Source organism: Rana temporaria, chromosome 11, assembly GCF_905171775.1.
Source record: "Rana temporaria chromosome 11, aRanTem1.1, whole genome shotgun sequence".
In the NCBI taxonomy this organism is placed as follows: Eukaryota; Metazoa; Chordata; class Amphibia; order Anura; family Ranidae; genus Rana; species Rana temporaria.
In genome coordinates, this window is record NC_053499.1 from 149,974,438 (window position 1) to 150,000,082 (window position 25,645).

At 45.4% G+C, this 25,645-nt stretch overlaps 1 protein-coding gene across 1 annotated transcript in view; it reads right to left on the bottom strand.

Annotated features, from left to right (window-relative positions):
* Positions 1 to 25,263, bottom strand: part of CHST8 (carbohydrate sulfotransferase 8) — a 263,096-nt gene extending 237,833 nt beyond the window's left edge. The window contains exon 1 of the mRNA XM_040329437.1: positions 25,010 to 25,263. Within this exon, the coding sequence (XP_040185371.1) occupies positions 25,010 to 25,178 (169 nt within the window). The 5' untranslated portion in view covers positions 25,179 to 25,263. The remainder of the gene's footprint in view (positions 1 to 25,009) is intronic.
* Positions 25,264 to 25,645: the final 382 nt, after the last annotated feature.

The following is a 25,645-nucleotide window of genomic DNA, read 5'->3' on the forward strand; positions in this document are numbered from 1 at the left end:
TTGTGTGATGTTGGGGGTGGAGTGTGTCATTGTCCCTTTTGATTACTGCAGCATGCTTTCTAACTGTATATAAGAAACCCAAGTTTACCATTAAAGGGTCAATCTGTTTAAAACCAGAGAACAGAGCTGTGTCTTGTTATTCTGGGGGAAAATCCAATGGGTCCTGTCTGCTGGATTTGTTGAATGTCTGAAGCTGTCTTGGGTTGGGGGAATGGAATATCGTAACGGCGTTAACCCCTGACCGTTACAACCCTTTACCATGATATGATATGATGTCCTAGGTTTTAATCCTTCTACCACCCCCAATCCATTATTTACTCATCTTCATTGAAAATGCATCTTAACGTATATAAATTTTATCTAAACGTATATAAAATGTATCTAAATGTATATACAATGTATCTAAATGCACAAAATATAACTAGATGCTAATATTTATAGGTAAAGTTGGTCCGGGGAAAATCTGATTGCCTCTCAGAGGGATCAGGAAGGGATTAGGAAGGGATTTTTTCCCTGCTGTAGCAAATTGGATCGTGCTTTGTGTTTTTTTTTCCTTCCTCTGGATCAACTGTGGTTATAGGATTGTGTATATGATAGTTTTCAGTGCCTGAGATTTTTTTTTCCCCTGTGGGTTGAACATGATACACTGTGACTTTTTTCCAACCAAACTAACCATGTAACTTCTTGACCAGCCAATAAAGTTTATTTGAAATTGAATTCAAGAGCAAGAGAAAAGAAAAGAAAAAGACTGGAGGGGAAAATGGAGATTTTGCCCTCGTTCCCACTGAAGGCGGGTTTGAAATTGTGCGAGTTCAGCTGAACTCCCGTGATTTCAATCCCGCATTTCAGTGCGAGTTCGGGGTGCGATTTGAAAGACATCTGTGCGGGTTCATGCACAGATGTCTATTGAAATCGCCCCTGAAGTTGCCAAAAGTAGTGAAGTTACTTTTGGAAATTGGTGCGGCGCCGCAAAGTCAGATGAACTGTACGTGAAGCCTTCACAGGTTCGTTCACTGTAGTTTTTAGGCAGTTTCGTTTATAGGCCTTTTGTTGAAGGCTTCTAAACGCGATAACCTGTTTTTTTTAAACGCTTCTAAACGCAAATGCAGCAAAACGCTGCTAAACGCGTCATGTAAACGCGGCAAAACAAACATTTCAAACGTCAGTTACAATTTGTCAAGTTAAATCGTTCAGGAGAGGTTGTAAAAACGTCCCGTGTACATGGAGCGTAAGTCTTCATGTACACGGGACGTTTTAACAACCTCTCCTGAATGATTTAACTTGACAGATAGTAACCTACGTTTAAAACGTCCGTCATGCCGCGTTTAGCAGCGTTTTGCCGCGTTTGTGTTTAGAAGCGTTTTTCTAATGGCCAAAAACGCCTACAAACGAAATGATGTTAAACGCGGGTTACCGCGTTTAGCGTCTGAAATGTGGAAATCTTTGGCGTCTGAAGTCATTTTTTTGCTACCAAAGAAACGCTGTTAAACACAACTGCTTCAAAACGGCGATAAACTAGACTGTGTACATGATCACATAGGACAGGGATATGCAATTAGCGGACCTCCAGCTGTTGCAGAACTACAAGTCCCATGAGGCATAGCAAGACTCTGACAGCCACAAGCATGACACCCAAAGGGAGAGGCATGATGGGACTTGTAGTTTTACAACAGCTGGAGGTCCGCTAATTGCATATCCCTGACATAGGATAACATTAATTGAGTTCAGGGGCAGTTGAAAAAAGTGTCCAACTGCCTCAGACTGTCCCTTTAGCAGCGTCCCGTGTACATGTGTCCTTAGAGAAAAGGAAAGAGGGAAAGAGAAAGACAAGAAGAAAAAGAGAGAGAGAAGAAAATAGAAGAAAAAGAAAGAAGAGAAGGAGAAAGAAGAGGGAAAAAAAGAAAAGAGAAGGGAAAAGGGGAAGAGAGAGAGAGAGAGATAGTAGAAAAGAGAGGAGATAGAAAGAAAGGACAGAAAGGAATGGGAGAAAGATGAAGAGAATGGAGAAAAAGTGATAGGGGGAGAGAAAGAGAGAGAGAGAGAAGGGGGAGAGAAAATAAAAAGTAGAAATGGGAGACAAAGAACTAACAGAGCGAGGAGGAAGAGTAGAGAGAGGGAGAGGAGGGAGAGTAGCGAGGAGGGAGAGTAGCGAGAGGAGGGAGCGTAGAGATAAGGGAAAGAAGAGAGAGGAGAGCGAGTAGAGAGAGGGAGAGGAGGGAAAGGAGGGAGAGTAGAGAGGAGGGAGAGAAGAGGGAGGGAGAGTAGAGAGGAGGGAGAGGAGGGAGAGTAGAGAGGAGGGAGAGAAGAGGGAGGGAGAGTGGAGAGGAGGGAGAGGAGGGAGAGTAGAGAGAGGAGGGAGAGTAGAGGAGGAGGAAGAGGAGGGAAAGAAGAGAGAGGAGGGAGAGTAGAGACAGGAGGGAGCGTAGAGAGGAGGTAGAGGAGGGAAAGAAGAGAGAGGAGAGAGAGTAGAGAGAGGAGAGGAGAGGAGGGAGAGGAGGGAGAGTAGAGAGGAGGGTGAGTAGAGAGGAGGGAGAGTAGAGAGAGGGAGAGGAGGGAAAGTAGAGAGGAGGGCGAGTAGAGAGGAGGGCGAGTAGAGAGGAGGGCGAGTAGAGGGAGAGTAGAGAGGAGGGCGAGTAGAGGGAGAGTAGAGAGGAGGGCGAGTAGAGGGAGAGTAGAGAGGAGGGTGAGTAGAGGGTGAGTAGAGAGGAGGGAGAGTAGAGAGGAGGGAGAGTAGAGAGGAGGGTGAGTAGAGGGCGAGTAGAGAGGAGGGTGAGTAGAGAGGAGGGTGAGTAGAGGGAGAGTAGAGAGGAGGGCGAGTAGAGGGAGAGTAGAGAGGAGGGCGAGTAGAGGGAGAGTAGAGAGGAGGGCGAGTAGAGGGAGAGTAGAGAGGAGGGTGAGTAGAGAGGAGGGCGAGTAGAGAGGAGGGCGAGTAGAGAGATGGAGAGGGAAGGACAGACAGGAAGGACCAGCTGCCACCTGCAGTCATAAAATCCCAATAATCAGCAGATTTGGACTCTGCAGACTACAGGTGTCCGTTAGTCATTTCTTTTTAAATGGCAGTAAATGGAGTAATTCATAAGTAACGTGTCACAGAAGCGGCTACGTGCCGCCAAATACATTATCCGGCACCTCGTACCATTGTGCAGACAAATTAGGCAAACATCTCTCCTTTTCCCAGCAGCCCGTGCAGCAAAGGTGTAGGAAGGACACTCCAATAACACTGATGCATATTGATAGGCTCATAAAGACACCCAGTTAAACAGCTGTAATTCATTTCCTGTGGAACACATTGGATTTCAGGACGCATGTTCCATTAATTCCCACATAACCAACTTTAGCGGAGTCCTCATTCAATATTAAACACCTGCCTGTCTCCCTGGCAATAAAAAAAGTGTGAGGATGTGACCGCGTTATGTGGAGTGTTCACTACAAAAATGTGACACGTTCCAGAAGTTATGGACTGACTGTGCCCCGTGTACAAAGCCAGATCCATACAGACATGGTGTGACCAGTTAGGTGTGGAGGAACGCGAGGAATAAAACTAGCCAGTAAAGTTAGCCCATTTTTTTTTTATAAATGTAAAAGATTTTACACCGTGAGAGAATCGTGATCTTCATTCTAAGCAAAAAAATCGTGATTCTCATTTTGGCCAGAATCGTGCAGCTCTAGGTTAAACCCACGAGTGCTTTTTTCTTTTTTACCACTATTTTTCCTTTATATTGGCTTTTGGAATTCATGAATGCTACAATTTAGAAATCAGATGAAAGGTTTAGCGCTGGGAAACACTTTTTGATGGATAAAAAGTGCATTTTATATACAACTATATGGATCAGACTGAAAAGGGGGACAAATGAGGAGGAAAGAGGGAAAGAAACATGTTACTTCAAATCAGGGACAGTCCCTCGAAACCCGTTGGGAGGTATGCAATACACGAGTAGAGAAGAATGTACATATCAGTCCGCAGTATTCCTCTAAGCTGGGTGTCGGGGGTGGAGGACATCTCATCTTCCGTAATAAAGCCTCGTCGGAGAATGAGCAGAGCACTTCCACACAATCAATATACAGGAGCTCTGCCATCCGGAGGGATGGAGACGTGAGCCTGTAATATTATTATCCGCACTGGGCTGGATGCCTGGCAAGTATCTACTCCACTGATTGGGACACTTATACACTTATCTAAAAAGCCATTTCCCCGCGGCGGTGACCTGATGTCCCACATACATTATGAAGCCAAGCAGCAGTGGAGCATCTATCCCATCCTATCAGGGAACCCGCTTCCCAGTGCTACTTTGTTTCTCCTCATTGTTCCTTTGTCACCCTTCATACAGTAGCAGAAGTTAAAGGGGTTGTAAATAAAGCTTTGTGTTTTTTCACCTTAATGCATTTTTTTTTGCATTGAGAAGCATTGCAGCCATGATTAGTCCCGCAGACTATTCCTCCAGCCAAAGGTCTGTACAGAGGTACGGACCTACAGTTATGCCGCGTACACACGATCGGAATTTCGGACAACAAAACCGTGGATTTCTTTGGGCTCAAACTTGTCTTGCATACACACGGTCACACAAATGTTGTCGGAAATTCCAAACGTCAAGAGCGCGGTTGCGTACAACACTACGACGAGCCCAGAAAAATGAAATTCAATGATTCCAAGCATGCGTCAAATTAATTCCAAGCATGCGTAGGATTTTTGTGCATCGCAATGGCATACAGAACTTTTGTTGTCGGAAAAATTGAGAACCAGCTCTCCAGCAAATGTCCGATGGAGCCTACACATGGTCGGAAAATCTGACCAAAAGCTCAAATTCTCAAATTCTGATTGTGTGTATGCAGCATTATTGTTCTTGAGGAAGCAACAATGGACTACAAGTGTGATGACATTACCATACTTGTGTTCAGTCAAGAATTATGAGCTCCTCTGCTGCAGTATGAAAAATTACTTGTAGTCTTCCATTCACAGATCCCTGTGAAGTAATGGTTTTGTTTCGTGTGGCTCCACCCAAGTCCAAAAATGATAGAAGGTGGCCAAAAGCTGAACCTGTAAGTAAGGGATGGTTTGGGAGGGGGGGGGAGAGGTTGGTTGTTGGGGCTGCATTTTGGGGGTGAGGGCTGCATTGTAGGGGACAGCTTGGGGATGGTGGCTGTATTATGGGGGGGTGTCTTGGGGATGGGGGAGGTTTGGGGATAAAGGCTGCATTTGTGTCAGGGGGAGGCTCAGCCCTTCCTTCTCCGAGTTGGCCGTTCAGCTGTCGGCTAATTGCCAGCTCCTATCTCTCAACAGTGACTCACCTGTTGATGATCCTGCTCGTCAGTCCTGCCTACTTAAGCCTTCCAGCTCAGTTGCTCTCTGCCTTCGCCTTGGTCAACATCAAAGAGACTATCTTTTGCGTTCCTGTTGAAGACTTGCTTGGCTGACGTACCTTCTGGCTCCTGATCCCGCTTGCTGTTCTACACGTTCTTCTCTGGCTCTCTGATATTTGGCTTGGCTGACTATCCGATCTGGTTCCTGAACTCTGGCTATGTTTGACTATGCTTACATTGTTTATCTTTTTATTATTATTATTATTATTATTATTATTATTATTATTATTATTAAACAAGTGTTGTGATGGAAGTTAAATAAAATGAATATTTTATTCTATGCTATTTTGTGTTAAGCTAATTCTTTTATTAGAACCACTGAAATGTTTTCTTTTCTTATATTGTTTTTATATTCTTTATTTAGATATGCATGTGTGAAAAACATATATCACAATAGTGTTTATTTTCCTTGAGAAGTTTTGTCAGATATTACGTTTTAAAAGTTACAACTCAGCATTGGAAAAGAGACAAAGAAGAGCTATTCAGTTGCCATTCCCCACCCCCCTTGCTTCTCATCTTCCAAAACCCCCCTCCTTGTCCTCATTTCACTGAAGGAACCATATATGGAAAAACCCTTGCAGAGCTGACCAAGGACCCCTGTACATGGACATTGCACAATGGACTCTCATGCCTGTATGACACGTGGACTTGCAAGGAGAACGTGTGCAGTACAGACGTCACAGGGGGCGTGTTATAAGGGACTGAATTATATGAGCTAACCAATGTGAATGCATATGTTTGTGATGTCATGTTGTTAACAAAGGAGCCGCACAGGCTCCACCTTTTCCTCTTGAGGTTGGACACTGCAAAGGTGAGGATGTAGATTTTTTTCTGGTCTACATGTTTCACTATTATGATTTGGGTCAAACGGCAGAAATGGGTTTCGCCCTGAGAATTGTGTCAGGGGTCATCATTATCAGTGTGATTTAACTGTACTTCTGTCTCGGTCTGATTATGGTTAGGGGCTGAATTTTTGGGGGCAGTTTAGGGATGGAGGCTACATTTTGGGGGGCAGTTTGGGGATAGAGGCTGCACTTTGCATGTTACATCCTATATATTTCGGTAACCTGCAACACAATCAGAAAGGTGGAACTATCCTCTAAGGACCCTATTCAAAAAATGGGAAGAAAACAGCTGCGCGTGGGATATTTCCTCGCCATGAGTCATTGTGATCTAGAAAGTAATGTGCTCAGATGATAAGGTGGCAAAGTTGTCCAGAAGCGTGTTAGACTCAAGTGATCTGAAGTCTATTATTAAAGGTTCCCTGTAGACAGTCTTTAATTACAACAATCTTTTTTTAAAGTAATAATCAGATGTATTCATATGAAAGGGTTGGTATTGTGACGGCCAACGTTGAGGCCACCAAGGTCTGTCATGTCTCCCTGTAGAAGCCTTTAGTAACTACACGTTGGCGGATCTGACACATACCCCCCCCACCCCCTTCATGCCGCAATTATCCCAGGTATTTTCCCTATAGCAGACAGACGGATTCCCTTTCAAGTCCACGTTCTCCGACAACAAAGCTTCTTCACGTCACCTTTTCCAGGAACGCGAGTGGAAAGCTTAAGAGAATTATTCAATACGGATCTTGGCGTGTCTCTTTTCATCCTCCTTCCATCAGCCTCCAATCTTGGCTGATAATGAGGCCAAAAGTAACAACATAAGAGGGTGGAAGAGGAACGGCGGAGCCTTTTAAAATGCTCCTGAAATACTCGCCGGAGGAAGGAGGCTAATCAGAGCTTTTAAATAAAGAGAGATGTTTTCTTATTCATTTCATCGAAGACGGGAGACAGAGCGACCCAAGCTGGCCGTTTCAATGCAGGCTTTATCTTCTTAAAGGTTCTTTACGTTCTCGACTGCAAAATCCGGAGACAAAAGAGGATTGTCAACACTTCCCGGATCTCTGGGGACGGCTTCAAAGTGGACTGATCAAAACTGCAGCGGGTGATGAGCACACTACTTAAAGTGGATGTAACCCCGATTCATGAAATTTGAGCTGGGCACATATATCTGCAGTATTAGGTTTTCTCTCTTCAATGAGCTAAGTTCCTTAGTTCTCTCCTGACCCGTTCCTCTGTTATCAGCCTGATAATTCTCCGACGCTTCAGACAAAAGCAGCCTGACATTCCTGTCATGGGGAGGTTTCTAAAATAGATTAGCAGGGAGCAGGCCCTATTACAAAACACCTTTGAGAGTCTCTGCCTATGATAAGAGGGTGTGTGTGCCTATTCTCCAATCAGCAATGTTAGCTATCTTGGCTGTATGCCCAGACATCACACTCTGTGTTAACACATCTGAACTTTCTAAACCGTATATCAATGTGAAGACAGCAGATATACGTGTAAAACTTATGTAAGGAGATTTGGTTCATCCCGGTGTATGATCTGAGGCTGTTCTTTTAACTGGGTGTATGGAGGGTTTACATCCACTTTAAAGTAAATCTAAAGCCAAAACGTATTTTTCATTTTGGAGGAAGTACAGAGTGAGGAAGATACTTGTTAAGTTTTTTTGTCCTGTTGAGATTTTCTTTCACTTCCTGTTCTGTAGATAAAACAGGAAGATCAAATTTATCCAAAAATGAGGGACATCCCCTCTTTGAGAGCTGTCACCAGAACACATGGAAGATTTCTTCTTTATTCCTGTTCTGGTTAGGGCTCAAAGTTTTTTTTCTGATTTAAAGGGGGGACCTCTGATTTAATGGGGGGACCTCTGATTTAAAGGGGGGCCTCTGTGATAAACGGGGGTATCTAATATAAAGGGGGGCTCTGATATAAAGGGGGGCCTCTGATATAAAGGGGGGCCTCTGATATAAAGGGGGCCTCTGATATAAAGGGGGGCCTCTGATATAAAGGGGGGCCTCTGATATAAAGGGGGGCTCTGATATAAAGGGGGGCTCTGATATAAAGGGGGCCTCTGATATAAAGGGGGCCTCTGATATAAAGGGGGCCTCTGATATAAAGGGGGCCTCTGATATAAAGGGGGCCTCTGATATAAAGGGGGCCTCTGATATAAAGGGGGGGCCTCTGATATAAAGGGGGGGCCTCTGATATAAAGGGGGGGCCTCTGATGTAAAGGGGGGCCTCTGATGTAAAGGGGGGCCTCTGATGTAAAGGGGGGCCTCTGATGTAAAGGGGGGGCCTCTGATATAAAGGGGGGCTCTGATATAAAGGGGGCCTCTGATATAAAGGGGGCCTCTGATATAAAGGGGGCCTCTGATATAAAGGGGGCCTCTGATATAAAGGGGGGGCCTCTGATATAAAGGGGGGGCCTCTGATATAAAGGGGGGGCCTCTGATATAAAGGGGGGGCCTCTGATATAAAGGGGGGGCCTCTGATGTAAAGGGGGGCCTCTGATGTAAAGGGGGGCCTCTGATGTAAAGGGGGGGCCTCTGATGTAAAGGGGGGGCCTCTGATGTAAAGGGGGGGCCTCTGATGTAAAGGGGGGCCTCTGATGTAAAGGGGGGGCCTCTGATGTAAAGGGGGGCCTCTGATGTAAAGGGGGGCCTCTGATGTAAAGGGGGGCCTCTGATGTAATGGGGGGCCTCTTGATGTGAAGGAGGATTCTGATGTTAACTTTATCAAGGTTCTCGTGTGCATTGTCCGAGCCTCAGGTTTGCCATTGATCAATAACTTTTACCTTTTTTTTATTTTAGACCAGGGTGCCTCTAGAATAGATTTTACTTACTTTAAAGGGGTGCTGTGACTTTAAAAAGTTTGAGAAATGCTGATCTAGATAATATTAAAAGGATTGGAGAGCCACAAAACATCAGTGAGTATAGCAAGAGGTCAAAAACCAGCATGTTTCCGGCACTCGAAGCTCCTCCTCCATCAGAACCAAGAAACAAAATAGAACCAAGAAACAAAATAAAATATGTATTGTAAAAAAAAACGTATTTAAAATGAATTATAATACAATATATATTATAGAACACCCTGTGCTGTAAAAATGTATCCAATCTATTGAAAATAATTGTTTCACTTGTTTTAGTTTATTACAGTCCTACAAATTTCAGCCTGAACTACATCTGCACAGGAAATCTATTTGCGTCTGACGGCGGCGTGGTGCACATGCTGTTTGGCCGGAGCCGTCAACAACCCGATCGATAGATTCAGGCATCCATGTGCGTTACCAAATTGCTCACTGGCCTGGCAAGCCGGCACTCATGTTCTCTGTGGGCACAGCAATGTCCTGTTTGAGATGGAAAGGGTCTGATCAATACAGGAAAAAATAAACGTATTGATGTTTTATTTTGAGAGCAGTGGTGGCATGATTCTACGCAACACGTAAAGGGCCACTCTAACCAAACAGCTGAGACACATACAAAGCAATCCTTTCAAATAATAACCGATGATTAAAACGTATTACTCTATCTGAACGCCCGCTGTCACATCATCTACAATGGAACCTCGGATTACGAGCATAATCCGTTCCAGGAGAATTCTCGTAATCCAAAGCACTCGCATATCAAAGCGAGTTTCCCCATAGAAGACAATAGAAACTAAAATGATTTGTTCCGCATTGACTTCAATGGCATGCAATACCGCATGTGTCCAGAGGTGGGGGGGGGCGCTGGAGAGCCTTGAAAACACACGTAAAGGCCAGAGAGCAGCTTGGCTGACCTCAGAAACCCTCGGGAACAGAATGTAAAAAAAAAAAATGTAAACAAAACAAAACCAAAAAACTGTCCACTGCCCCAACCCCCCTCCCCCAAAAATCATTGTGAAAAAAATTAAGAAACAAATTAAATTGAAAAAAAAAAAATCAACTACCGTGTTTCACAGAAAATAAGACCTACCCCGATAATAAGACCTAGCACGATTCTTGGGGAGGGTTGCAATATAAGCCCTACCCCGAAAATAAGCCCTAGTAAAATCAGTTTAACATTCTATTTTTAACCCACTTTGCAGAATGATTACACCCCATTTGCACACTCGCCGGAGGTCTTCTCCACTCCTCCTGGCTAACGCCCGCGGCCCCCCCTCCCCAGCGCACAGCCGGCACTGCTGGATATAAATGATGTTTATTGTATCACTACAAGGAGCGGGCCGACGCCAGTGGGACAGCGGCTCCCCCTCTCCCCCCCCGATGCCCGCAGCCCCTCCCTCCTCAGCGCGCGGAGCAGGCAGACACCAGCGGGACACCGGCTCCCCCCTCCTCGGCTCTCCTCCTGCCCAACGCCCACGGCCCCCTCCCCGTGCACGGAGCAGGCCGATGCCAGCGGGGATCCCGGAGCAGAGAAGAGCCCAGGCAGACCATGCGACAGTCAGGGAAGCTGCAAGAAAGGTACTGTATTGCCCACAAAACAAATCACAATCACACTCTGCACCCCATTCCTACAGATTGAATTGAATTGGATTTGATTTTAAGATGCTATTTACATCAAAATACTAACTCCTGACCTGGCACAGGAGATCTATCATGATTTAAAGGAAAAGGATTTTTTCTTTAGGGCAACAACCACTTTTAGATCATTGTACATACCGTATTTAACCACTTGACCACTGGGCACGTAAACGCACTTAATAACCAGACCAATTTTCAGCTTTCGGTGCTCTCACAATTTGAATGACAATTACTCAGTCATACAACACTGTAACCAAATGAAATTTTCGTCCTTTTTTCACACAAATAGAGCTTTCTTTTGGTGGTATTTAATCACCGTAGGGTTTTTTTTTTTTTGCGCTATAAGAGAAAAAAAATCTGTAAAAAAAAATGAATTTTTATTTGTTTCTGTTATGAAATTTAGCAAATTTAGTATTTTTTCTTCATTCTTTTGCATAAATGTGAAAGATGAAGTTACGCCGAGTAAATAGATACCCAACATGTCACCCTTCAAAATTGCACACGCTCGTGGAATGGCGCCAAACTTTGCTACTTAAAAATCCCCATAGGCAACGTTGCAGGGTATTGTGGGGTATTGCAGAGTAGTAGTAGAACTACTCTATCACTCTTATGCAGACGATACGCAACTGTATTTTCGCATCTGCAACAAAAAGGATCATCATCTCAGTTTAGAGAAATGTCTCTCTTTGATAGAAAACTGGATGACTAAGAGTTATCTTAAACTCAACAGTTCAAAAACAGAACTTCTTATGTTTCACGCCAGCCGAAAGAGTCAACTGGCAACAACCTGGACACCCCCGCCCATTCTGGGCCAAATCATCACCCCTAGCTCCAAAGTCAAAAGTCTCGGGGTCATCTTCGACACCTTCATGACAATGGACGCACAAATAGGGTCAGTAGTCAGCGGAGCGCACTATCTGTTGCGCCTTCTACGCAGACTTATTCCATTTATCCCCAAAGAAGACGTAGCAGTCGTGGTGGGAACAATCGTGAATTCCAGACTGGACTATGCTAACGCCCTGTACCTCGGACTCCCAAAGTACCAAATCTCCCGTCTGCAAGTCGTTCAGAATACGGCCGCCAGACTGGTGACTGGGAAAAAAAAAATGGGAATCAATCTCACCTTCGTTGAGAACCCTTCACTGGCTGCCAGTAAAATACAGAATTGCATTTAAAGCACTCTGCCTGACACATAAGTGCATCCATGGGAAGGCTCCGCAATATCTTTGCGACAAGATAGAACCTCACAATTCAAATCGCGTTCTGCGATCCACCGACCAAAATCTGGTCAGGGTACCAAAAACCAAATACAAGTCCAAAGGAGAAAGAAGGTTTGCTTTTCAGGGTCCTAGACTATGGAACGCTTTACCAACCAGCATTCGGTTGGAGGAAAACCACCTGACTTTCAGAAGACGGATCAAAACTCTGCTCTTTTGATGTCATGAGACACGAACAACTAGCGCCCAGAAGCAATTCAGTTCGCATGCGCCGCGCTTTATAAGTTTTTCATTCATTCATTCATTCAGTGTGGGGTATTGCAGAGTATTGTGGGGTATTGCAGAGTATTGTGGGGTATTGCAGAGTAGTGTGGGGTATTGCAGAGTATTGTGGCGTATTGCAGAGTATTGCACAGTATGGGTATGGAGTATTGCACAGTATGGGGCAGGGATGGCTGAGCAGGGATGGATGGCTGGCTGGATCTGTGACTGCATTTGTCACAGATCCAGCCCACAGCACTCGTGCTGCATCCGCTCTCTCCCCCCCCTCTCCTCTTACACTGTACCGTTCGGTACAGAGAGGGGAGTGAGGAACCGGCGTCATCACATGACGCCGGTTTGTTTACAAGTGATCGCTCCGTCATTGGACGGAGCGATCGCGTGGTAAACCGCCGCTATCAGCGGCGATTTACCGTGATCCGTGATTGGGCCGGGTCCTCTGGACCCGGCGTTCACGGACATTCCCGTGTGCGCACCCCAGAGGGCGTACGGGAGCGTGATTCTGGGAGAACGTCCATGGACGTCCTCCGAGAATTAAGCAACCGCCTTGTAGACGTATATCGTCTATAGGGCGGTTAGTAACTGATTAAATAAGACATCCCCCGAAAATAAGCCCTAGTGTGTTTTAGGTTGGCAAAATTAATATAAGACCCGGGCTTATTTTCGGGGAAATACAGTATTAAAAAAAAAAAAAACGACTGACACCGTCGTCCACTGCCACATACCACCCACCCCCTTCTCCAGAAACAATGTGAAGAAATATTAAAAAGGTGATTTAAAAAATATTTCGCCCGCAAAGGGGGGGGTTTTAGTTGCGGGCGCAAAGTGCCACCTCCCCGAAATGAGTTTTTGCAGGTTGGGATGTCCAATAGTCATCAGTGATTGAACCTGCAATTGATGGTGCTTTAAAGTCAGCTTCCATTACCCTGTGATGATCGAAATTCCCAACCTGCTGCCAGAAAACACGGCTCTTCCTGCGCTTTCCACGCACACACAAAGCCAAACATTAACATTTACAACGCCGCGTCCGTCAGGACATAAAGCCATCTCTCCAGGCCATGCGTTAGTGAGCCTGCCTTGTTCATCTTCGTTACACAGTACTGGAAAATAAAGTTTGACTTTTTCAAAAGGTAGGCAAGGAGCATAAAAGGGCTCTGCATTGCAGGGTTTGCAATGATAAATGTGTAATTGTAAAAATGAAAGATATAATAAAAAAAACACACAATGCAGTACAACTAAATGAGATTCTCATTTTCTCTTCACATACTCCCCACAAAAAGTCTCCCCGGCCTCGGAGGCTGAATAAGAGGTCATACATCATCTTCCCCGAGCCGAGATCTGATAATATGACGGTTACATCAATAGGTGGTTAAGCAGAACTGCTCTCCCGAAAAGGTTGCATTGTCTAATGTGGTTTTATTTAGTTTTGCTGTGGAGCAGAAGGGCCGGACCATTACTTACAGCCGCAATGATAAGGCGACGGCCGGATGGTGATGGATGACTCCGGAGGCCTGGGACGCAGCCTGCCCGCCTAAGAGTGCAATATTAATTTCTCTGACTGCCCCGCGACGGCCCTCCAGGTTTAAACATCAAACAAAAAGACGTCGTGTTATGTGACAGAGCTGGTAATAGGCAGACTATCGGCGGCCACTTTAAAAGGTCCACCTGCTGGTAGGCTAGGGTGACCAGACATCCCCGCATTCCGGGGACAGTCCCTGGATTGAGGACACTGTCCCCGGACCAAGTCTGTCTCTGGTTTTACCCCTGGTCTGAGGACACTGTCCCCGGACCAAGTCTGTCCCCGGTTTTGCCCCTGGTATAAGGAAACTGTCCCCGGACCAAGTCTGTCCCCGGTTTTGCCCCTGGTATAAGGAAACTGTCCCCGGACCAAGTCTGTCCCCGGTTTTGCCCCCGGTATAAGGAAACTGTCCCCGGACCAAGTCTGTCCCCGGTTTTGCCCCCAGATTGAGGACACTGTCCCCGGACCAAGTCTGTCCCCGGTTTTGCCCCTGGATTAAGGAAACTGTCCCCGGACCAAGTCTGTCCCCGGTTTTGCCCCCAGGTTGAGGACACTGTCCCCGGACCAAGTCTGTCCCCGGTTTTGCCCCTGGATTGAGAACACTGTCCTTGGACCAAGTCTGTCCCCGGTTTTGCCCCCGCATTGAGGACACTGTGCCCGGACCAAGTCTGTCCCCGATTTTGCCCCCGGATTGAGGACACTGTCCCCGGACCAAGTCTGTCTCCGGTTTTGCCCCCGGATTGAGGACACTGTCCCTGGACCAAGTCTGTCCCCGGTTTTGCCCCTGGATTAAGGAAACTGTCCCCGGACCAAGTCAGTCCCCGGTTTTGCCCCTGGATTGAGAACATTGTCCTTGGACCAAGTCTGTCCCCGGTTTTGCCCCCAGATTGAGGACACTGTCCCCGGACCAAGTCAGTCCCCGGTTTTGCCCCTGGATTGAGAACACTGTCCTCGGACCAAGTCTGTCCCCGGTTTTGCCCCCGGATTGAGGACACTGTCCCCGGACCAAGTCTGTCCCCGGTTTTGCCCCCGGATTGAGGACACTATCCCAGGACCAAGTCTGTCCCCGGTTTTGCCCCCGGATTGAGGACACTGTCCCCTGACCAAGTCTGTCCCCGGTTTTGCCCCCGGATTGAGGACACTGTCCCTGGACCAAGTCTGTCCCCGGTTTTGCCCCCAGATTGAGGACACTGTCCCTGGACCAAGTCTGTCCCCGGTTTTGCCCCCAGATTGAGGACACTGTCCCCCGACCAAGTCTGTCCCCGGTTTGGCCCCCGGATTGAGGACACTGTCCCCGGACCAAGTCTGTCCCCCGGTTTTGTCCCCGGATTGGATTTGAACAGGGGCCTGGGCAATTTCAAAGACAGTCAGTGCAGAATTAAAAAAAATATATTAATATGAATTACACCCCTGCTCTGCCGCTCCTACTAGCTTAGGGGGGGTGTATTTTTTTTCGTTATCTGTGCCTATTTCTGATGATCATGTGCTGGTCGTAGCGGAGGGAATATTTCTTCAGTTTTGGGTGCATGCCCGTTCTTGTTTGTGCGCTGGTCCAAATCATTTGGTGGAGGGGGGATTATGGTGTGGGGTTGTTTTATAGGGGTTGGGCTTGGCCCCTTAGTTATAGTGAATGGAACTCTAAGGCCTCGTACACACGAAAGGTTAAACAGAGGACAACGGTCTATGGGACCGGTTTTATCGGTCAAAACCGATCGTGTGTGGGCCCTATAGGTTATTTAACCATCAGTTAAAACAAAGCCAACTTGCTTTAAATTTAACCGATGGATTCCTAACCGATAGGTCAAAACTGATCGTTAGTAGGCACAACCATCGGTTAAAAATCCACGCATGCTCAGAATCAAGTCCACGCATGCTTGGAAGCATTGAACTTAGTTTTTTTCAGCACGTCGTTGTGTTTTACGTCACCGCGTTCTGACACGATCGTTTTTTTAACCGATGGTGTGTAGGCGCAACGGACCATGGGCACAGTGGCTGCAATTGATGGGGTTTTTTTCAGCTTGTTTGTGCCCCCCCCCCCCCCAAAAAAGACGAAGAATAAAATAAAATCACACCACCTATGTACAAATCTATATGTATATAGAGCATTCAGGCCATCTGATCTTTAAACCCACTTGAAATTTATCCTTGGAAATGGATCCCAGGCGAAAGCCTGATAATACGGATTGGAAAAGACACAAAAGAAGGATTTGATGCTATCGGAGTCATAGAATACCAGAACACAACGTGATGATGACATCCCGTGTAATTCCAGATGAAATTCGCCGGCATGTGCAGGAAACGCAACACCAAGCTCGGAAGAACGGACACCGATATACTCCTCGCTATCCGGGGGGACCTGTGGCTTTCTGTAATACATCATCAGCAATAGGATTCTCTTACAGGAAATTGAAGAGTGTGATTGCTACAGTCCATAATAATAAGCAAATATTCCCTCCATGCCTCACTTTCTCTCAATTAGCAATACTGGAAAGTGCATAAAACCAGCTTCCTGTGTGCAAACGGCAGGCCATCTTTTACCCTCTACGATTAGAACAATTAGTGCCTGCGCTGGAAGTGGTCAGCCAAAACACACAAAGTATGATCTGGCCAGACATAGGCCGTTGGTAACAAACAGGGCTGTCTTTAATGTTGATTGGACCCTGGGCAAACATTTTATTTTTTAGCACATTTTTTTTTTGTGACGAAAAAGCCCCCCCTCGGCTTATACTCGAGTCTCCAGCTGTGTTAACTGTAGTCGGCGGCCGTTGCCGGGTGCACTGCGCATGCGCGAGCACGTCCACGAGAATGTCTTTCTTGGTGTGTGATGATCGTGCGTTAAATGAAGGACGCGCTTGCGCATTTGCATTCCCCCCGGCACGGCCGCCGACTACAGTTAACACAGCGGGAGAAGTTGGAACTTTTGACAGAACACCTGCAACAAGGTACATGAGGCTGCAGATGGGCACTGATGAGACAGGTGGGCACAGTGAGGCTGCAAATGGGCACAGTGGCCCGGATTCAGATAGAGATACGACGGCGTATCTCCTGATACGCCATCATATCTCTGAGTTGCGACGGTCGGATCTATGCGGCCGATTCATAGAATCAGGTTCCGCATAGATCTCCCTAAGATCCGACAGGTGTAAGTGACTTACACCGTCGGATCTTAGGCTGCAATCTCCCGCTGGCCGCTAGGTGGCGTTTCGTTTTTTTGTACGCGACGAATATGCAAATTAGGAGTTCCGCCGATTCAGAAACGAATGCCCGCCCGCCGCTTTTTTTTTTACGTCGCTTGCGTTCGGCTTTTTCCGGCGTATAGTTACCCCTGCTATGTGAGGGGTATCCTATGTTAAGTATGGCCGTCGTTCCCGCGCCAAGTTTTGAATTTTTACGTCGTTTGCGTAAGTCGATTCAGAATACGACCGGACGCAAGTTACGCTCACGCCGAAACCAATGACGTCCTAGCGACGTCATTTGGAGCAATGCACGCTGGGAAAAATCGCGGATGGCGCATGCGCTGTTGTATCGGCACGGGGACGCGCCTGATTTAAATTGTAGCCGCCCCCTAGCCGCGGAAATTGAATTCCGCCGGGGGGGATTTACGATACGCCGCCACAAGTTTTGAGGTAAGTGCTTTCTGAATACAGCACTAGCCTCTAAAACTTGTGCCGGCGGATCGTAAATCAGATAAATTACGCGGATCTAAAGATACGCTAATCTATCTGAATCTACCCCAGTGAGGCTGCAAATGGGCACAGTGAAGCTGCATATTGTCACAGTGAGGCTCCAGATTGTCACAGTGAGGCTGCAAATGGGCACAGTGAGGCTGCAAATGGGCACAGTGAGGCTGCAAATGGGCACAGTGAGGCTGCAAATGGGCACAGCGAGGCTGCAAATGGGCACAGTGAGGCTGCAAATGGGCACAGTGAGGCTGCAAATGGGCATTGTTGACCCTCTTTTCCACTTACAGTAGCTGCTGCATTTCCCACCCTAGGCTTATACTCGAGACAATAAGCTTTACCAGTTTTATGTGGTAAAATTAGGTGCCTCAGCTTATATTCAGATCATCTTATACTCAAGTATATACGGTATATTTATTTTTTATTTGCTATTTTTTCCCCCCAAAGAATGTGGAGTTACCTTTTAAACCAAAACTGTTCTTGAAATACTGAAAGCAATACGCTTGCCGCTTAACAGTATAAATTTCCCCCTTCCCAAATATCATCAGTCACCTGTTTGCCTGCAGCCCTGTAAATAGCAGTTGTTCCGATGCCGGAGCCGAATGTCGAACATTTTGAAAAAAAAAACAAAAAAACACCCCCTTCGCTCTTTTCCAGAGCGACTCGTCGTGAATGCAATCTTCCATGGGAAGGTTTATCCAAATGGAGTGGGGAGGGCAGACCGTACGGGGGCCGTGCACTTTGCAAGATTTGCTTTCCTATGGATAAATGCAATCAAAGTTTATCTGTTCGCAGAAGCCGACCGGACGGGATTGTTTCAGCAGAAAGCAGAAGAAAATTGTAACTAATGTTGTGGAAAATGACTTGGATATTGCCTGCTCGGGAACGGCATTTACAATTAGGCTGGAATGGGAAGCACGGATGGAAGGGGAGACAAATGGAAACAAATCAACACAAACAGGCACTGTCAGGAGTACTTTACTGACGTAGAGTAATGAAAGCATTACTTAAGGTTCTCTCGGCGTGCTGATACAATCTGCTCCGGCTCAGGACATAGCTCTATGCCAACACTAACCAAATCAACGGCTTTGAAAAAGACGCATGCTCAGAAAAAGCGAGGGAGACATTTCTAGGGACACTATGGTTTTATGTGGTTGGACATGAGATTCCAAAACCATGGTCGTTAATATGGAGATGATCCTCTTTGGGGCTATAAAAGCCTTCACTCTTCTGAAAAGGCTGTTCACAAGATTTTGGAGGGTATCTGTGGGGATTTGAGCCCACTTGTGAGAAGATCTGGCTCACAATCAGAGTTCCAATCCACCCCAAAGATGATAAGCAGGGTTGAGATTAGGGCTCTGCCCAGGCCACTGTTGGTAGACACTCGACCATTGCCTGGTGAATGTCCCATTCCACAAACATGGCCACTAGGATGGGGTTGGTAACCTTTTTGTGGCTGACAAACTTCACTCTTCTTGGAAGGCTTTCCAGAAGACTTTGAAGTGTGTTTGTGGGAATTTGTGTCCATTGATGAGGTCAGGTACAGATACTGAACTAGAAGACCTGGCTCAAAATCAGAGTTCTAATTCAACCCAAAGAAGTTCAGTAGGATAAAGCCTTGTACACACGATCGGTCCATCCGATGAGAACGGTCTGAAGGACCGTTGTCATCGGTTAACCGATGAAGCTGACTGATGGTCCGTCGCGCCTACACACCATCGGTTAAATAACCGATCGTGTCAGAACGCGGTGATGCAAAACACAACGACATGCTGAAAAAAAATGAAGTTCAATGCTTCCAAGCATGCGTCGACTTGATTCTGAGCATTCGTGGATTTTTAACCAATGGTCGTGCCTACAAACGATCGGTTTTGACCTATCGGTTAGGAATCCATCGGTAAAATTTAAAGCAAGTTGGCTTTTTTTAACCGATGGTTAAATAACCTATGGGGCCCACACACGATCGGTTTTGACCGATGAAAACGGTCCATCAGACCGTTGTCCTCTGGTTAACCTATCGTGTGTACGAGGCCTTAAAGTCAGGGTTCTGCCCAGGCCACTTTAGTTCAAAAAGTTGGTAGACACCCAACCATCACACCTATATGAGCCAGTTGAATGTCCCATTTCAAAACCATAGCAATTAAAATGAAGTTGAACCTCCATTACGGCTATAACAACCCCCATTGTTCCTGGAAGGCTTTCCATTTTGGAGGGTGTCTGTTGGACATTTTGCCTATTTGGAGTTTAGATACTGATGTTGGATGTAGGGTTGCCACATCATCCCTTCAATCCAGGATACCCATTTAATTACACAGGTTCTGAAGCTGATTTAATGCAGATCAGGCACCAAGTGAGTTTAATTACCACCTTAATCAGCCACAGAACCGGAGTAATTAATATGTGTCCTGGATTAAAGAGATGATGTGGCAACCCTAGTTGGATGAGAAGACCTGACTTACAATTAACATTCTAATTCATCCCAAAGGTGTTCAGTAGGGTTGAGGTCAGGACACTTGAGTTCCTCCACACCCACCTGGTCAATCTATGTTTTTATGGAGCTGGCTTTGTACACAGGGAATGGTCATGCAGGAACAATAAAGGATCTTCCCCAAACGGTTCACCAATGTTGGAAGCGCACAATTGTCTTCAATGTCTTTGCATGACGTAGCATGAACAGTGCGCCCTCACTAGAAATGTCTTAACCCAATCATTTAAAGGTTCGTCCACATATGTTCGGCCATATATAGTGCATCTGGAAAGTATTCACAGCGCTTCGCTTTTTCCACATTTTGTTATGTTACAGCCTTATTCCAAAATGGATTCAATTAATTATTTTCCTCAAAATTCTACAAACAATACCCCACAATGACAACGTGAAAGAAGTTAGTTTGAAATCTTTGCATATTTCTTGAAAACGAAAAATCCCATTTACAAGTATTCACAGCCTTTACCATGACACTCAAAATTGAGCTCAGGTGCATCCTGTTTCCACTGATCATCCTTGAGATGTTTCTACAACTTGATTGGAGTCCACCTGTGGTAAATTCAATTGACTAGACATGATTTTGGAAGACACACACCTTTCTATATAAGGCCCCACAGTTAACAGTGCATGTCAGAGCACAAACCAAGCCATGAAGTCCAAGGAATTGTCTGTAGACCCTCGAGACAGGATTTTATGGAGGCACGGATCTAGGGAAGGATACAGAAAAATGCCTGCAGCATTGATAACCCTAGTGAGCACAGTGGCCTTCATCATCCATAAATGGAAGTTTGGAACCACCAGGACTCTTTCCAGAGCGGGCCACCCGGCAAACTGAGCGATCGGGGGGAGTACCTTATTACATTAGTCAACCTAATGGTCACTCTGACAGAGCTCCAGCATTTCTCTGTGGAGAGAGGAGAACCTTCCAGAAGAACCACCATCTCTGCAGCACTCCACCAATCAGACCTGTATGGTAGAGTGGCCAGACGGAAGCTACTCCTCAGTAGAAGGCATATCACAGCCCACCTGAAGGATGGTTTCATCCTACTGGAGAAAAAATAATAATCAGATGAAGGCATTGTCAGGGAGAATACTGTCATCACGATAAATACCTGGGAGTGTTACACTGATGCATTACTCAGCGTGAATATATATTATATTTGATGCTACATCCACTTTAAGAAATGCCTCCTTGTCCCCAGGAGTTTACAATTCACAGGTGCCACTATGTTCAGCTGGTGACGTGTGAGCGCTACCTTCAATGTAAAAATTGGTTTATGCAGACTACTTGCATCTAAACAGTTATTTGTATTCGATATCAAACGGCATCAGCTGGATTTTATTTCATTTGGACATGATTTGCATATATATTACATTTTAAAAGCCACGTGTAAAGCTTTGTGAAACATTTCCCGATGATACCGTGACATTTACTGGAGGCTGAAGAAACGTGGAGGCTGCAAACCATCAAAACTCCTGACACAGTCTGCAGAAGCTCCTTATCCTCTCGGGGATCTCCAAAACTACGGCCCTCCAGCTGTTGCGGAACTACATGTCCCATGAGGCATTGTAAAACTCTGACATTCACAGACATGACTAGGCATGATGGAAATTCTAGTTCCTGAACAAGTGGAGGGCCGTAGTTTGGAGACCCCTCCGGATGTACCTGGTAACTAATGATCATAATGGATTTCAGGGTTATGGCATACCTATCAACATTTTGAGATGGGAATAAGGGGCACCTACCAACAAGCGTATGTAGGCATAGGACACGCCCCCTGTCACACCCTCTTAAAGAAGAATTAACCCAAAAAAAGGTTAATTAAATCCACAGGGACTTTTTTTTTTTACCACAACTATTACTTTATATTGGCTTTTAAAATGTACAAATGCAGCAATTAAGAAAGTGGATGAAAGGTTTAGCACTGGGAAACACTTTTTGAAACATAAAAAGTGCATTTTCTATACAATTATATGGATCAGACCAAATTGAGGGAAAAAGAGGTACATTGCTCCAAATCAGGGACAGTCCCTCAAAATCAAGGACAGTTGAGAGCTCTGGTTATGGTCTTAGTGGGGAATTTAAAGCTGAAGTTTAATCTGCTTTTATGTTGCCTTCCTTGGTTTCTCCCTCTTCAACATGCTAATAAAATTTACAAATAAAACACTTATTTTTACATTACATACTTAGTGTTGGATGTAATGAGAACATCCCTAGGTTTCTGTCATTCTCTATACCAGGGGTCCGCAACCTACGGCCTGCAGGTCATACCCAGGCCCGCCACTGCTCAATGTCCGCCCCATCAGTGCACGTGATAAATTCACGTGCACCCGGCCCACGGACATTTTAACCCCATCGCCCCAACCGTACACAAATATGTGTCCTCGGCTTAAAGGAGCTGTACCGGAGAGATGCCTGCAGCTGCGAGCATCACCCTAGTACTGTTTTTTAGAGCCGGTAGTTGGCTTTCTTGGGATAACAACCGATGCAACTAAGAAGCCGTTTGGTTGTTATCCCAAGCAGCAGAAAGGGAACCCCACGGCACGCCTGGGCTCTCCTGTCCCACTGGGATGCCCAAGCAACCAGCCAGCACATCCGCTGGCTCACAGGAGACCCGAACGTAGCTGGAATTGGCTTTGATCAGATCAGGTCTCGGATCTAGTAACCTGGAAGTGTAAGTGATGAACCACGCAGAGAAATGTAATATTCTCACTAAAGCGTTGCCAACATCCCAGACATTTAGGAAAAAAAACTAAAAAAAGGGCATAAGTATCCCCCGGTACATTGGGACTTTATGGGCGACCAGACAGAAAAATCATGTATCATAAAATATCGATTATTTAGAAAACAAATTTGTTTAACTACTTTAGACCCGGGCCATAGTCAAAAGACGGCCTCCAGGTGGCTCTATAAATCCTGGAAGCCGTCTTTTGACGTCCTCGCATCCTCCGGCCACTGGGGGGCGCGCACCCGAGATGCCGATGCGCGTGCCAGGTGGCCGCGATGTCCACCAGGTGCCCGTGATCGGCAATGACAGAGCAGGGACGTGGAGCTCTGTGTGTAAACACAGAGCTCCACGTCCTGTCAGGGAGAGGAAACAGATGCTGTGTCCCTTGTACATAGGGACACAGCATCGGTCACCTCCCCCAGTCAGTTCCCTCCCCCCACAGTAAGAATAACTCCCAGGATACACATTTAACCCCTTCCTCGCCCCTAGTGTTAACCCCTTACCTGCCAGTCACTTTTCTACAGTAATCAATGCATTTTCATAGCACTGTTCGCCGTTTTAATGTGAATGGTCCCAAAAATGTGTCAAAAGTGGCCGATGTGTCCGCCGCAATATCGCAGTCCTGACAAAATTCGCAGATCGCCGTATTACTAGTAAAAAAAAAAAATATGTCAGAATTCTATCCCCTATTTTGTAGCCACTATAACTTTTGCGCAAACCAATCACAATACGCTTATTGCGATTTTTTTTACCAAAAATATGTAGAATACGTATCGACCTAAACGGAGAAAAAAAAATTGTATTTTTTAAAAAAAAATTGGATATTTATAATAGCAAAAAGTAAAAAATATTGTGTTTTTCAAAATTGACGCTCTTTTTTTGTTTATAGCGCAAAAAATAAAATTTGCATAGGTGATCAAATACCACCAAAAGAAAGCTCCATTTGTGGGAAAAAAAGGACATAAATTTTGTTTCGGAGGCATGTCGCACGACCGCGCAATTTTAAATTTAAAGCGGCGCAGTGCTGAAAGCTGAAATTTCGCCTGGGCAGGAAGGGGGTATATGTGCCCAGTAAGCAAGTGGTTAAAAATATGTATATATGTGATGTCAAACATAGTTTGTACAATACATTAACATAGTAGAGCAAATCGATTCTTAAATGAGCTTTTACAAATTCCAGTAAAAGTAGGTTTTTCTCCTTTAACCCGACATGTTTCAGGAAATGTTTCCCTTCCTCAGAGGCATTGTAGGAGAGACTACGAATACATTCAGCTCTGAAATGAAATATTTTTCAGAAGCATACTTTAAAATCAAGGGTTTCAAAAAAAAGCAAGTACGTCACCGCCTATTCATCAAAAGGCGATGAACCTCGTCTGGGCTCAGCCCTCACAAACTGAATGCAATAAGTCTGCGTTATATGTGGGTGAATAAAGGTAGACAATGACATACGTCTATTTAACCCATAGGGATTATTACAAGCAAAAAACTAAACAGACGTGAAGAGGGTGTAGAACTGATTATTTTTTTGTAATGCAGTCCTTAGACAGAGCACAGATGCCAATCATTAACGGCATCCAGAAGAACCCTTAGCAGCCATCTTGAAAAAATTACAGACATCACCCACCAAAGAACCCTGAAGAAGGGGGTGTTCCCCATTACATGTCATCTGTTTTTACAAGGACTAACACCAATAAAACAATGATTTCCTTTCAGTTGAACATTTCTTAATTTTTCCACAGTTCAACACAGCCTTTCTCAACCTTTTCAACATGGAGGAAGCCTTGATGAAACAAGTTTCCAGGCTCAGGCCCCTTTCACCCTTATACAAGTTCAAAGTCTTGCGATTTTGCTGCGATTTGGGATCAGTACAACTTCGACTTTGCCACAACTTTGGCATTAACCAATGAAAACATACATGGGGTGAGGCAATTCCTTTTCCTGACTAATTTCTCATAACACAACCAACACCACATGGAAAAACAAATCTAAAATCTCCCTTCTCGAAATCCCGTATGGAGCCCCCAACTTCATCAGACCATCCCTTTATTTTTCCCCATGCAGCCTAACTCCAGCCATATTTTTTCAGTCTGGATAAAGTGAGGAAGAGTTAACATTTCTGCCAGGTTCTTATTACTGGTCTGTGACCCTATATAGGAGATTATTTCTCATCTCTGTGTTGCAGATACAAAAATTACGGCGTACGATTGTCACCAGGGACAAAAGCATTGTTGAATGTTCTAAGCTTTTCTCATAAAATAGTGTCTCTGTTCAAGAGATTTCCCACCATCTGGAAAGGTGACGGTGGATCTAACCCTTCCCCAAATTTACCAACTTTGGCTGGAGCTGCGCTCTAAAAATAAACATAAATTGACAAGAAACAAAAAAAGAAGGAGTCTGACCTGGAGCCAATCCCTGCTGGTGAACCATTTCCACGGGATCTTGTAGGTGGATGAAAACCACGAGGCCGGCAAGTCCAAACAGCAAAATGAAGGAGAACATGCATGTCAGCCTCATAATTACTCCTCTCCGATCAGTCCTGAGACCAGCCAAGAAAATATACCATTCCATCTGCCGTCAGGAGTCCATCTGCTTTCATTTTCTCATCTTCTCACCTCCGGTCCTGTGCAGCACCACTAGAAAACATAAAGAAATACATAGGCTTTAAAGCGGACCGATCACGAAAATTCACTATTCGCCACAATCAGCAAAACACATCATCTGGCCTTCAGAGAATTGTGGGTGTTTCATGTCTGCAGAAAGTCACAAGAGCACTATTTCTCCCAATGACATCAATGATGGGACACTATCCCTCTCAATGATACCAACAATGGGACACTATTCCTCCCAATTATACAAATGATGGGGCACTATTCCTCCCAATAATACCAACAATGGGACACTATTCCTCCCAATGATATCAACAATGGGACACTCTTCCTCCCAAAGATATCAACGATGGGACACTATTCCTCCCAATTATACAAACGATGGAGCACTATTCCTTCCAATGATATCAACGATGGGGCACTATATCT